The sequence below is a fragment of the Orycteropus afer genome, unplaced genomic scaffold (assembly GCF_000298275.1).
Source record: "Orycteropus afer afer isolate SDZICR_OR568_19922 unplaced genomic scaffold, OryAfe1.0 scaffold00026, whole genome shotgun sequence".
Classification (NCBI taxonomy): domain Eukaryota; kingdom Metazoa; phylum Chordata; class Mammalia; order Tubulidentata; family Orycteropodidae; genus Orycteropus; species Orycteropus afer.
This window is the reverse complement of record NW_006921613.1, coordinates 1,026,686-1,040,747: the sequence shown is the minus strand read 5'-3', so window position 1 is coordinate 1,040,747 and position 14,062 is coordinate 1,026,686. Positions and strand designations below refer to the sequence as shown.

Here is a 14,062-nt window from a genome sequence, read left to right as displayed (position 1 = left end):
GGATTGATACGGTGGCTGCGATGATGGGCTCAAGTATAGCAGGGATTGTGGGGCTGGCGCGGGATCGGGCAGTGTTTCGTTCTGCTGTGCATGGGGTTGCTATGAGTCGGAAACGACTCAACGGCACTTAACAACAACAACAACATATTGATTACACAAAGACATTTCCACACAATTCACAGGGGAGACTTTTTACACACTGTAAATTCATGACTAGAATCAGAAAAACCTAAGCTCTTGTCCCAAATCTAGTTACCTAAAAGCTGAGACCTTGTGCAAGGCACTTACCTACTCTGGGCTTCATATTCCTTATGTGCAAAATATAAAAATGTAAAACTACTACTGTGATCTTTACTCATAATAGAGGCAGGCAGAATGAAAATACAAGTCAAATTAGGCACTTTCTACCAACTACAGGACAAATTTTAAGAAATCCCATGGTTCTTTCTTTAAAATGTTCATTTCAGAACTTAATATTTGGAGATTAAGATAATGAAGAACTGTGTTTTGTCTCTTTTATTAATTTTATTTTTATAAACAACACCCTCTTCTGAAAGTTTAACCAGCCAAAACTTGATTGTCAGTTTCTTCCTGTCCTGCTAAAAAAAGGTATAGTCAATTTTATTATGTTAGGAAACTGGTCAAAGAGCCCTGGTGGTACAAACAGTTAAGAACTTAGCTCACAACCAAAAGGCTGGCAGTTCAAATCCACCCAGCTGCTCCTTGGAAGTTCTGGCAATCAGCTCCTCTAAAGATTACAGTGTAGGAAACCCTATGGAACATTTCTACTCTGGTACATTGGTTGCTAAGAGTTGAAATCCACTCGATGATATCCAACAAGAAACTGGTCACCTCTCCTGACCAACTGGGGACCCACTTATAATTTCTCACTGTACTATTTGCTAAGCAGGAAAATTTCTTTCCCAAGTGCTTCCAAGTCCTCATTTGGTGGACTTCAAATCAATGAAAATTACACTTATATTTCACAAAGCTTTTTCTGTCTGTATACTTACTTTCATGTATTAATCAATTATGACAGATTTCTAACACTGTGGTAAACGTAAGACATCTGACTACTAACCAGAAGGTTGGTGATTCAAACCCACCAGCCACTCCACGGAAGCAAGACTGGGCAATCTACTTCTGTAAAGATTTACCTCCTTGGAAACCCAATGGGGGTCGCCATGAGTCGCAATCAACTCGATGGCAGTAGGTTTGGTTTGGTAAGGATACTTACAGTCTTTAAAGAAATCATATTCCAAAATAAAATAAAGAAATCGTATTCTACCACTGTGAGCTCTGGTGGCGTAGTGCCTAAGGCATTTGACTGCTAACCAGAAGGCTGGTGGTTCAAACCCACCAGCCACTCCTCGAAAGGAAGGTTGGGCAGTCTACTTCTGTAGTGATAGTGCCTCAGAAACCCAAGGAGGAGTTGCTATGAGTCAGATCCAACTCGAAGGCAGTGGGTTTGGTTTTGTTTGGTTTCATTCTATCACTGGGATAACTTTTAGTAATCCTTTTGGTAATCTTATTGCTTGACTGAAGTTGGTACTTTAATTAAAATTACATTTAAAGCATTACAAATGCAGTAAAAACTTGGTTTCTCTTGAACATTAACAAAAAGTTCTCTTGAACATTTAACATTAGCAATTCCTTTTATTGATAAAACAGTGAAGACATTAAACTGATAAAATTATTTAAGAAAAGTTATGGTCTTTTTTTTTTTTTTTTTAAAAGCACTTAAATGGCAATATCAACATCAAAGCATTTTTCCCCTATTATGTATCCACTTCGAGGTCAATATTTTAATCTGAATTTCTTTAAATCCAACAGTAGGACTCAAGTTAATTCAGTTTGAAAGCTGGGGGGTGGGGTTGGATTAAACCTTATCATTCTTAATAGGAATCTTGAAAGCAATATCAGAATTGTATTTTTTAAAATACTAAGTCTATGAACATTACATGTTTACTTATTACCAGACTAGACACATATTTGCAAAGTTACACCACCTACACACTATTTCAAAGCAGAACTCTTCTGAACTGTCTCATCCCAGATCTTAAAGCAGATCCCCCCAAGGTTCATGACAAGAGTATGAATTCTTGAAAGTAACAAATCAAATAATGGCCAAGTTATTTCAATTTTTTTTCTCAATAACTTAAATGTGACTAGACTCATTAAATATATTACTTTATTGACCATTTCTTTAGAATTATAGTATCAGGATTATAAAAATAAGAACAATGTGTCGCCTGACATTCATCCTCCCTCCTTTTTTCCCTTAGCTATCCATTTTTACAGATAAAACAACTAAGGATCAGAATGATTAAACGATTTGTCCAAAGTCACAGAACTCATCAGCAATGGAGAAGGCACTGATGCTTGGCTTTCCCGCCTCTATTATTCTTTCTACTTTTCCATTTTGTCTCTTGGCAACTCAATAAAACTATAACAGCACTAAGAATTGTTGTTGTTGTTGTTGTTGTTATGTGCCATCAAGTCGGCCCTGACTCATAGCGACCCCTCCTTGGGTTTCCGAGGCAGTATCACTACGGAAGTAGGATTGCCCAACCTTCCTTCCGAGGAGTGGCTGGTGGGTTTGAACCACCAGCCGTCTGGTTAGCAGGCAAGTGTCTTAGCCACTATGCTACCAGAGCTCCCAGCACTAAGAATACTGACTAGAAATTTGAACTTGCCAACTTTCATTAAAAAATTATGTCAAGAACATTCAAAATACATTTTGACATAAAACTATTTCTTGCATCAGAATTTTCCCTAGATATAAGAAAAAGGTGCCTTCTCTCCTATTTTGGACTGATGACCTGTTACACTTTTTGGAGTAAAACACATGGTATCAAATTTTCAGCCAGCTTTTTTTCAGCTTTAAAGCCAATTACTCATTAGAAGATTCAGCTTCCTCCTTTATGTACCTCAGTTTGCCATTTTGGCCATCAGTGGCTACTGGCCTCTACAGATGACCAACTACATGTAGCAACAGCCATAACTTTTACAAGCATAAGTAGCTCCCTGAAACTGTAATGACACACAGAAACACACAAAAAGTGACACCTTGGCAAAGATGCAGACTGAAATCCCCATTACTAAATAGTCTGAAATTTATTTTAATAGTTGTTGTTGTTATGTGCCATCGAGTCGGCCCCAACTCATAGTGACCCCTCCCTGGGTTTCCGAGGCAGTATCACTACAGAAGTAGGATTGCCCAACCTTCCTTTTTTCTTGTACTGGTTAATAACACTATAAAACAAAATCTATTTTAATTGATTTGATTCTGATTCATGGTGACCCCATGTGTACATAATAAAACTTCTCCATAGGGCTTTCTTTATAAAAATCCGTAGGACTGAAATCTTTACAGAAGCAGATCTCCAGACTTTTAGCTGAGTTGTTGAGCTCAAACCATCTGTGCTTCCTAGGAACCCTAACATACTACCATGTTTATTTTCACTTTATTCCACTCACCCCTGGAGGTTCTCTCAAGATGGCACCACCTTTACATCATTATCTGTACAGAGTCAAATTGCTTCTGCCCAAAACAAGAGTTGATGGTACTGTTGAATTGGCTGAAAAGATTTCTGTTAACCATTCACCTAACTAGCCAATTGACACACAGCAAATGCTGTTCTGTGGGCTGTTAATCTCATACAGTTCTACTTCTCTACACGCAGAGCACCACAAAAGATTTTTTCTAACATTTACTACACATGGAGATTTCCTTTATCTTTTCAACTATGGTGTCCATCATATCAAGAAAATAAAAGACACTGAGTAAACAGGGTTAAATGAAATTTGCGTTTAGTCTCTGACTAGATATCCCCAGAAAAGATCTAAAACACTAAAATAAAAATGAATGGTCCTACAGAGGGTAGACTCTTAATTGTAGTTTTTATATCATATGTGTGTGCATGTGTGTACGAAAAGAGATGAAGAAATACCATCACTTCAACATAGACAAACAGTAATGACCCAAATTTTTTAAAATCAAGCTTCCTTCACAATGCTGAAAAATAATAAATAGTTCTATGATAAATAAATGTAGAATTGCTAACACCAGGGAGCTCTGGTAGCATAGTACTTAAGGCACTTGACTGCTAACCAGAAGGCTGGCAGTTCAAACCCACCTGCCACTCCTCGGAAGAAAGGTTGGGCAATTTATTTCCGTAGTGATACTGCCTACAGAAACCCAAGGAGGGGTCGCTATGAGTTGGGTCGAACTTGACGGCAAACAACACCACCACTAAAGAGAGTAGAGTATCAAGCATAAGACAGAAACAGATAAAATAACAAATGACTCAGTATCACTTGGAAATAAGTTTTACACTACTTTCAGAAACATCAATGGTTTTCAACCAGGGGTGACTTTTCCTCCCAGGAGACATTTTTTGGTTGCCACAACTGGAAGGGAATGCTATTGGCATCTGGTGGGTAGAGGTCATGGGTGCTACTAAAGATTCTACAATGCACAGGAAAGCCCTCACAACAAAGAATTATCTGGCCCAAAATGTCAATTATGCCAAGGGTAAGAATCCACAGCTAGAAATATATACATATATATACATACACACACACACATATCTATATATTCAGGTAAATGTTGATAGATTGCAAGGTAAGTCTGAACACTACTAAAAGACTGCAAATCAATAAAAAGGCCATTTTCATGATTATCTTGAAAGAATATGATTTAGAGAAAGCAGTCTGCATAAAGCAGCATTTTGGAGAAAAAGGTCACACTGTTCTAGGTAAACAGGAACTTACTGTAGTTTCATCATCATCATCATCATAAAACAAATTCACTGCCATCCAGTCGGATCCAACTCATAGCCACCCCTCCTTGGGTTTCTGAGATGGTATCACTACAGAAGTAGATTGCCCAATCAAATTTAAAAAAAGAAAGTGTCGTTTCCATAGTCCCTAGCCACTAAGCCCAGTGAGAATATAAGTTTGAAACCAGAGTCTTGAACAGTGACTGCATTTTACAGCAGTCACTTGATTAATCACACCACTACAAATGCTAAAGTTTTATGTATATAAAAATATAAACAGGGGGAAAGGGCAAACCCTCCAGAAACTGAGAAAACAAACATTTTTAATTCATGCCTTCTGCTCAGTCTGTAAGAATTTGGCTCTTAGAGGCTCATCAAAACCAGAGGCTTAAAAAAAACAACAAGGAATGTAAAACCCAGGAAAGTATTTGTCAGATTAGTGTCAGATACCTTTGTGAGGATGACTCCTTTATCCTCTCCAATATATATTCCTACAGCAGTTCACTTGGTTCCAGAATTACAGCCACTGAAGGTAATATGGTACATTTTAACCTTTTCTGATTATCATCAGAGTCAATTGTTTACTGTGGGTTCCCTTCTGCCTAGAAAAGCACGTCAGGGCAGCTTCTAATATAGCGCCAATGATCTCAGCTCTAACTTCCTCTTCCTTTTTTAATTATCAAGATATAAATGACAAGTAAAAAATAATGCTTTGATAAAGAGTCGGGAGATACTCTCAAAATTATTGTGATACTCTTAACTGGCAATAACTGGCAATAAAAACTTAATTTGGGGTGCGATTTTTAGGATTTCTTTTTAAAACATCCCAATAAGCATACTTGTTTTTAGAATTCAAGTAGGATCCTCAACAAAGCACCTATCTCAACATTACTGATTATTTTTCATATAAATAGTAATTTCCAGTTTAAAAGCTGAAAGCAATCAATCCTAACTGAGCAACCTGGTAAGAGATAAAAAATCTCCACTCAAAAGTGTGGTCAAGAATATCCTGAAATGCATTTTATTTATTAACTGAAATACTCCCTTAACCTAAAACAGGACTGAAAAGATTTGTTTTTTGCTATTCTTTTAAATTGCTCTGGACTTCATCAATAGGCCCAGCTGTTAAACTCAGGAGCAATGACAACAAATCCCTGCGCAAACAACTGCTGAGAGTGAGACCTATTCTTTAAAATAACCAGAGATAGTTGACAAAAGGGGGCCATACCAAATGCCCTTTCAGAATTCCAGTAAGAAGCTGAACTGAAGAAAAATAAACAAACAGACATACATACATCTTAAAGGAAATTATAATTCAACTCCTTCCTAGTTCGTTAAAATTTAAAATCCAACAACTTTGAAAAACAGTGGGATAGTGTTACAAGCTTCGTAAGATGAGAAATGATACTCACTAATCAACTGCAGAATGGGGAAAACTGGTTCCATTATTTAGAGATTATCAGGTACCTGATAAACCTTTTAAGTAGGCAAGACTTTAGAACCAGTGTCATTTATAAATAAGCCTGTGGAACATGTATGCTTCTTTTACTACCTTGACCTCACTCTGGTAATTTTAAGATGGTTAGTTTTAAGTTTAACACATACTTTTGAACCACACCCCTTCCTTATAAGGGTGATTTTTCTTGGATCCCAGAAAGCATCAATCGAACTTTATCAGGTTAGCAGACTGGTCTCCCTCTGTATCTCAGTTCTGTTTTATTTTTCCAAAATCAAATCATTTTTAGTTATGTGTTAGCACTCTTAATTAGGACAGGTAACTGCTAACACACAAACAAAAGCAGTTCGATTTGAAGTGAACAAGCACACAGGCAAGGGATTCTGTCCTTTACACTAGCTACAAATCTCAATAAGCCAAAGACAATGCAGCAAAATTTTGTCCATCTTGTGTCCAGGATCATTAATAAAAATACAAATTCAATAGTCTTTTAGTTCTTTCTCTTTTAAATACACCACCCTCACCCTTTTAAAAAATGACCTTTTAAATGTTTTCAATATATTTTAACTTCACATTTCAAGATCTACTTGGACTTAATTACTCATTAAGACAGAAACCACCATAGAACAATTTTTCCATTAATCCTACAAAAAAAAAAAAACACCCTCAAATTTCATCTCAATTTCTGCTGAAGTTACAAACACTTGACCCATGGAAAGCAACCTATGTCTTTTTAAAGGAAATGACTATTGCTACTTAAAGTTATAGACATGAACTCCTAAACAACTTTATTGATGCCAAAATTAACGCTATTTAAAAAAAGAAAAAAGGTCCACCATAAAGTTACAAGAATTCCTATGCTCTTCAAGTTTCAGATTTTCACTCACAAAATTATCTTTCACCCAAGCAAACAATCCTGAAAAGCCTAAGAAATACTTCAGCTTTACGTTCTCTTCCCCTCTATCCTGACTCTAATTTCCACCTTTTATGGAAAGGAAATAAACAACTAGTTTCCTGTTCAGTCACTAGCTTACATCCAGTCTTTTACACATCACAGAACACAATCCGCCTCCTCCTTTACTTCTTTCAAAGGTCTCTTCTCTTAATTTAAACTTGGTGAAATATGAGATTGTTTTACTATACTAATGCTTTCCTATAAAAATTCATCTTACTTATTTCAACATTAAGAATGCAAGAAATGTCAAGATGGCCATAGATTATGTCTCACTCCTAAGACCTTTAATTATTTATATGATGAAGATGTAGCACCAATGAAAGCAAAAACTTGGTTTGCCAAAATTTAAAAATATTGACATTTACAGGCCGTGGTTTAATCTTTCTGTTCTTACTATTGCATTCAAGTAGAACAGAGGCCTCCCACATCACTCCCCTTTCTTTTCCACATACATGAAAATATGAAGCCACTATCGACGAAAAGGATTACCTTTTTTAAAAGCTAAATATTACTTTAACCCTATACTTTCCTTTAAAAATGGGATGCCTTAGAAAAACTAAGACGAATTCTTTTGTGCTTGGATGCACAACAGGAAAGCAAAGCCTTCAGGCCTTTGGGGAGGAACCTTGTTCCTGCAGCCCTGCTCTGATGTGCTTGGGAGATAAGGCTCCATAGTGACACTTAAGGAAAGGCCTGTTCACATTTGAATTTCTGCATTCCTCAAGAACAATTCATGGCAATAACTAACTTTGCAGAAGAGCTACATGAAAGCTTTGGTCAATGAATGAGGGTCATCTGCTCTTTATCACAAGGGTAAACCTCATCCTGGCCAGTTTCTAACCTTTTAACCCTGTGAATTCCTAATTTACACATGAATAATGGAATTCTTGCCTAGAGTGCAACTTTCAGCTTCTAGTTCCTAAGTTTAGAAACCAAGCTTGATTGCCTGTGTGTTAAATATCTAAACCTTGCACAGATTAAAGTTTAGACTTCCAGGTTCTGTACCATTACACTTCTGAATCAAAAGATATGATTGCTGACAAAATCTTTGATCAAGAAGATAAAGAGGACATACTTACACCCTGCTGCTATCAGTAACTAGAAGAGAACTAGCTAAGGAAAAGAAGAAGAATGTTCACTTAATGCCTATTCTCTTCCTGTTTAATATGCATAACATCTTTACTCTGAACACAGGATAAAGTCATTTAAGCCTACATCACCTGGCATTGCTTGTGAGCTGTCAGAAGTAATTTCGTGAATCCAGAATCTCTATAAACAACTAACATTTCTAAAGAAAAATCTAAACTCAGTGCGAATTTCTTAGTTTAAATCCATACTACTGAATGTAATTTTCTAGTAAACTACCTCCTTCGAATTAAATGAAATGTGTGCATGTGAAGACTATGGTCCCTAATTAATTAGAATTGTTCTATATAATCAATGATCTATAGGTTCATTGGAAAGTTGGTGATGGTTGTTTGTTTTTAAATTGTGATTTGGATGAAAGTTTACAGAGCAAATTCATTTTCCATACAACCATTCATACACATTTAGTTTCATGGCATTGATTGCAATTCCCATAATATAACAGCTGTCTTCCCACTTCCTCCTTGTGGTTACCATTTCCTTGTCACTGGAAAGTTTTTTATACTTATGAAAACTACTTCAACTCAACAGCCTTCGAGATGATTAATAGCTAATTAAAGATTTATCATTAATAATTTTATAGATACAAAAATCTAAAGATACTTTAAAAAAACGGGGGATACTAACATTTGTTTCTTTTACTTATCACACATTGTTTAGGCTTTGGTTCTGAAGTTAGAAAGCTCTGGGTGTTTTCAAGCATTTGTGAGAGCCCTAGAATTCTGCCAGGCTTCTCAGGAGGTCCTGGAAATAAAGTGTAAAGTGTGCCTATGACAAATGCTTCAGCCTTTCAAAGCTGACCCACTTCCCTCCTACCTCCCCCCTCCTAAGGTATACAATTTGTATGTCCAGGGCATGAAAACACAAGATTCCTCAAAATGTGGAAATATTATAATTCTATCAAACAATTTTGTATTAAGCAAAAATTAACCGAACATTATATTAGCATAAAAAGCACACTATCCTGAAAACAGTAATGTAGAGAAAAAGTCATTATTCAACCCAAAAAAAAATATTAGCTATTCTTTTTGGAGTGAGTCTAGAATTATAAACTCTTCTCATTTTCTGATATAGATCAATATTAAAAAAAAAAGTCTTTATTTTCCACAGTTAATCATTATTGTACAAATGAAATAAACCACTAATATGGGTAAAAATATAGCCATGGATATTACAATAGGGTCACTTAGAAAACTCTCATACCTTTCTAAATGATACATAGAGCATGAAGAGATTTTTTCCTAAAAATTGTGCCTTTATCAAAGGACCTTCCTCTTTCTGTTGCTTGTCTTGTAAATAATTAATATGTAGATAATGTGCAAAGTCTATCTTGTATGGATTAAGAAAAGCATATAGCTAGGATGCCTGAAACATTGTTTTTTTAAGGTACAGTATATTTCTTTTTTAAGACTTAAATTGTTTATTGTAGTCTTGATTGCTGTGTGTTTGATCACCTGAAAAGTTGAAAAGCCTCAGAGGGAAAGAGTTCCCTACCTGTCCTGGGGCATCATTACATCCAAGAGTCAGTTACCAACTTAACCACCATGCAATGGATCAGTTGGACAAACGGCTGATCTGATGGGGCTATTAATACAAAGGAAATCATTAGACAGCAAACTTTATAACAAGTGGGAAAAAAGTGAGCAGATCTGGTTTAAGTCCATCAGGCATAATATGGAAATGGCCTTAATCTCTTTCCCTCCCAGCAGGAAAAGACAAGAAATACTTCAAAGGCTTGAGAGTTACTGACCAATGCCCTCTCTTACAATTAAAAAGCAACATGGGTGATCTAAAAGCAGTCAGAGAAATGGAAGGTTGCACTACAAAACAGATTTAACACTCAAGGGTCATCTACAAAGCAGAAAGATTTGCTGGTGATTCAATTACTAATTTCCAAAAGATGAGATTTAAAACCAACTTTGGTTGTTCAACAAAGCAAGTTTAGACAAACTTTTACACCCAACTCTTCTCATAGTGTGAAACACCTGAAATTTATATAAATCCCCCTCTAGAGGTTTTATTTTTACTTGGCATTCTAAAACCTAATTTGACTTCTCAGCCCCTCATTTGAATTTTGATATACAATTTTTTCTTGGATTTCTCTGCAATTAAGCATCAGCTATTATCACCAGTAAAATTCCTCATGTATGACTTTTAGCATTATTTTAATAATCAAGAAATCATCAAAACGTAGCAATTAAAAATGCCAACAATCAAGAACTTAAACACTTACTTGATAAGGTAAGATGAGCTTTTTGACTAAGAATGGCTCCATATTTGTTCATTGCCAAGCACTGATAAAATCCTTCATCAGATTGCTCTCCTCGCTTGCCTTCCACCTCACTGATGTATAAAGAGTCATTAGACAGAACCTGGATCCGTTTACTTTCAGACACTTTTGCTCCATTTTTCAACCATGTGACCTTAATAGGAACTTCTCCATGAGCCTGGCAATCTAAAATGACTGGGTCCTTTCTTGTGACAGTTACATCCTGTGGTTCTTTTATAAAAAACAGTACACTAAAGCACCATACTCCTATAAGGAAAAAGAGGAGAGGTATATCCAGGATTATAGGTGTAAAGACATTTCTTAACACAATATACACTGTAAAACATGTATTCATAGTATAAAGACACAAAGTTTAACAAGCCTTATTAACTTTGCAAACTCCTAATAAACCAATCTAAATTGCAGCAAACCTCTTCAACTAATCTGAAAAATCACCTTTTATAACATCTACGCTAAACACATACAGTAGATTTTTAAAACCTCTATTCCTTGTAAGGTTTTCAAGTTCTTCGCTAGACTTCTAAAATCATCAGGAAAACTCATGAGCACAAGCTGTTTGCTACTTTTTACAAGCTTGTCAAAAAGATCTTGAACAGAGTAAGTCGTAAAAGTCTAATTTTACAAGAAATCATTAGCAAAACTCCAATTCTGTGAACAAGCAAGTTTATTTCCTTGTCCCTTGAAGTGTTTTTGGAACCTTTGGCACCTACTCTTTTGGGAAATATGTTTATCTCTTGTGACAAATTACGTTTGTATTTTTATATCTGCCCTTTTACAGCAAAGGGCCCTGTCTCCTCTCCTTCAAAGAAATCCATTTACTTAATTTCGGCAGAGCAAGCTAGGTATTTAAGAGACAAACAATAGACTTTGAAAAGTTGGTAACTCTTGCTGTTTGTACCCAGTGGGTGATCGGATTAGGAAACTTTTATTTAAATTTTTTTTTAGAACTACCAACTGTTGGAAAAAAATGTGTGACTAATTGGTCCTTACTGTCTAATAGGAATAGGAGATTGCTTAATCAACCAATACACATTTTTATCAAAGTAGAGGAAAAGCTTTATTATCCTAAGCATACACATCGCTCCCGGGGCCCCCACTAGGATAAAGCATCCGATGACCAACTAATAACCTGTCACCTCCTGCGTTTAGTGCAAAAACCAGCTAAAGTTTTGCATACTGATAGGGGCTGAGTGCAGACCGGGGTTGTAGTGGGGGGTCGGATCATCTTCCTGACCACTTTGAATCCATGATAAAAAAAAAAAAAATCTTCTGAATTGATTCCTGTTTCTCATCAACGCAGGTCCTCGGAAACCTCACACTCTAGTCACGCTCCCACGTCCAGGCTTCCGACTTCACCCGATGTAAGCCCAGGGCGATGCGAGCGGCCCTAAAAGCCCCGCTTCCACTCCGGAAGGCGCCTATTGTGTTTCCGAGCCACATCTGACTTTGATCCTTTTCTCATGCTAACAGAAACTAACTCCTCTTGCGAAAGGAAAGTCCGGCGTTTGTAACCTGTAAACCAATAAAATAACCCTTTCTCCTAAACACCTCTTGCCCTTCCCCTCCTCCCCCTACTTTACACTTTCATCTCTTTGAAGAAACCAACAGGGACGCAAAAGAGAAAAATGAGTTCATCCGAGTTTGCCCAAGCTTAGCCTAGAGCCTGGGACAATCTTCAGATCTGTACACACCTCTAGCCTTGCTGCAAAATACCTGGCTGCTGGGGATCTAAGTCCTATTTAGACACCTTTCTTCCCAGCCTCCCTTCAGGAACACAAATCAGTCACGTAACTTCAAACCTTCTAGTCTTCCCATCTCCTCCTTGCTCAAGCCAGATCCAGGAAACCAGGGGCATCAGGGGTGCTGACCTGGGAGCTGAGTTCACCCATTCCCGCCCCCACCCTAAAACACGGGGAACCCCACCACACACACACACACACACACACACACACACGCTAAGGAAGACGCGGGGAACCGCGGCGCCCCCAGCGCGGCAAGACTGCCACTAAGGAAACAATATAAATAAAGCCACGTGCGGCCGCGGAGGCCCCGGCAGGCGGGCGGCGCCGAGCCCGGGCTGGCCGCGGAGGCGGGGACCGGCCGTAGCAGGGACAATGGCGCGAGAAGGAAGGGGCGAGAGTGGACAGCGGCCGCCACGGCACTGCAGCCCGCGGCCGGGGCAGCGCAGCGGGGCAGCGCGTGCGCGAAGAGAGGCTCCCGCAGCTCTGCACTGGCCCTGGGATAGCCCCCGGGTAACTTATGCCCCGGACAGCGGCTCCGGACCCGCCGCAGGGAAGGCGCAGGGAGCCGTGGTCAGCGCCACCGCAGAGGACCCCGCCCCCCCCACATCCCCCGTTTCATCCTTCCTCATCCCACTCGAGCCTGCTCACGCCCCACAGCCTCCTAAGAAACGCCGAAGAAAACGCGCCCACCTGGAACGGAGCCGAGCAGCAGCAGCAGCAGGAGCGAGCGGAGCAGCATCTCAGGCGGCCGCAGCCGGGCGAGGGGTCGCAGAGAAGGCGCCATTCAGCGGGGCTGCACGGGCATGCTCCCCCGGCGCCCCGCAGCCGCTGCCCGCTTGCCGGCCACCGCCTCCGGCCTCCGGGCGCTCCTCGTGGCGCGGCTGGACGCGCGCAGCCTGGTATTCCCCCGTGGGCACCGGCGTGGCGTGGGACGGCCGGTGGCTGGCTTCTGCGGTGGCAGCGAGGCCGGCGCACGGACAACCCGCTCGCAGGAGGCGGGGGGACCTGAGAGTCCGGCCTGGAGGCGGAGTGAGGCGGTGGCTGGAGGGGGCGGGGGCGTTGGAGTGGACAGTGCTGCCGCTGCCGGCCGGGGGACTACTTTCTATATCTGGCCCCTGGTCTGGGGACTGGGAGGCCGGCGGAGGAAGACGCTGGGACCAGGCCTGGTGGCGGTGGGGTCGCGGCCCCGGGGAGGGGGGACCCGCCGGACAATGCGCCTGGGGGTCAGGCCCTGGCTGAGGGTGTCCGGCTGGCGTCCCCGCCCCCTTTACTCCGCGCCACCGTCGAGGGCAGAGCCACAAAGGCCAAGCGTCCCGGCCCAGGCTGCCCCCGGGGCCCCTCTCCCGCCGGCGTGTTTAGGATTCGGGAAGGAGGCGGCGGGGTGGGGGAGGGATGGTGTTGAGAGACGTGGAAAGGCCGGAGACTTCTCCCCTGATGGCCCCTGCCCATCCCCCTCCTTCCCTTACACGCGGAGGCCCTGTGGAGGGAAATCTATTTCCCACTTCAGGGATTTGTCAGCCGGACTGCAGGCATCTCCGGTGATAAGCCTCCACATTTGGGGACGGTTCTTATCTTCCCTGCCCCCATCAGATGCAACGCTGGCTGAAAAACATCTCCAAAGAGTGCCCTAAAATGAACGAGTACCTTTGGGGAGATGTTTATTATCTCTTTCTCAAGTTAGTCAAATTC

At 40.3% G+C, this 14,062-nt stretch overlaps 1 protein-coding gene across 1 annotated transcript in view; it reads right to left on the bottom strand.

Moving 5' to 3' along the window:
• Nucleotides 1-13,157, bottom strand: part of PRTG (protogenin) — a 177,224-nt gene extending 164,067 nt beyond the window's left edge. Inside the window, exons 1-2 of the mRNA XM_007935142.2 lie at nt 13,064-13,157; nt 10,575-10,877 (exon numbers count right to left, since the gene is read on the bottom strand). Of these exons, the coding sequence (XP_007933333.1) occupies nt 10,575-10,877; nt 13,064-13,157 (397 nt within the window). The remainder of the gene's footprint in view (nt 1-10,574; nt 10,878-13,063) is intronic.
• Nucleotides 13,158-14,062: the final 905 nt, after the last annotated feature.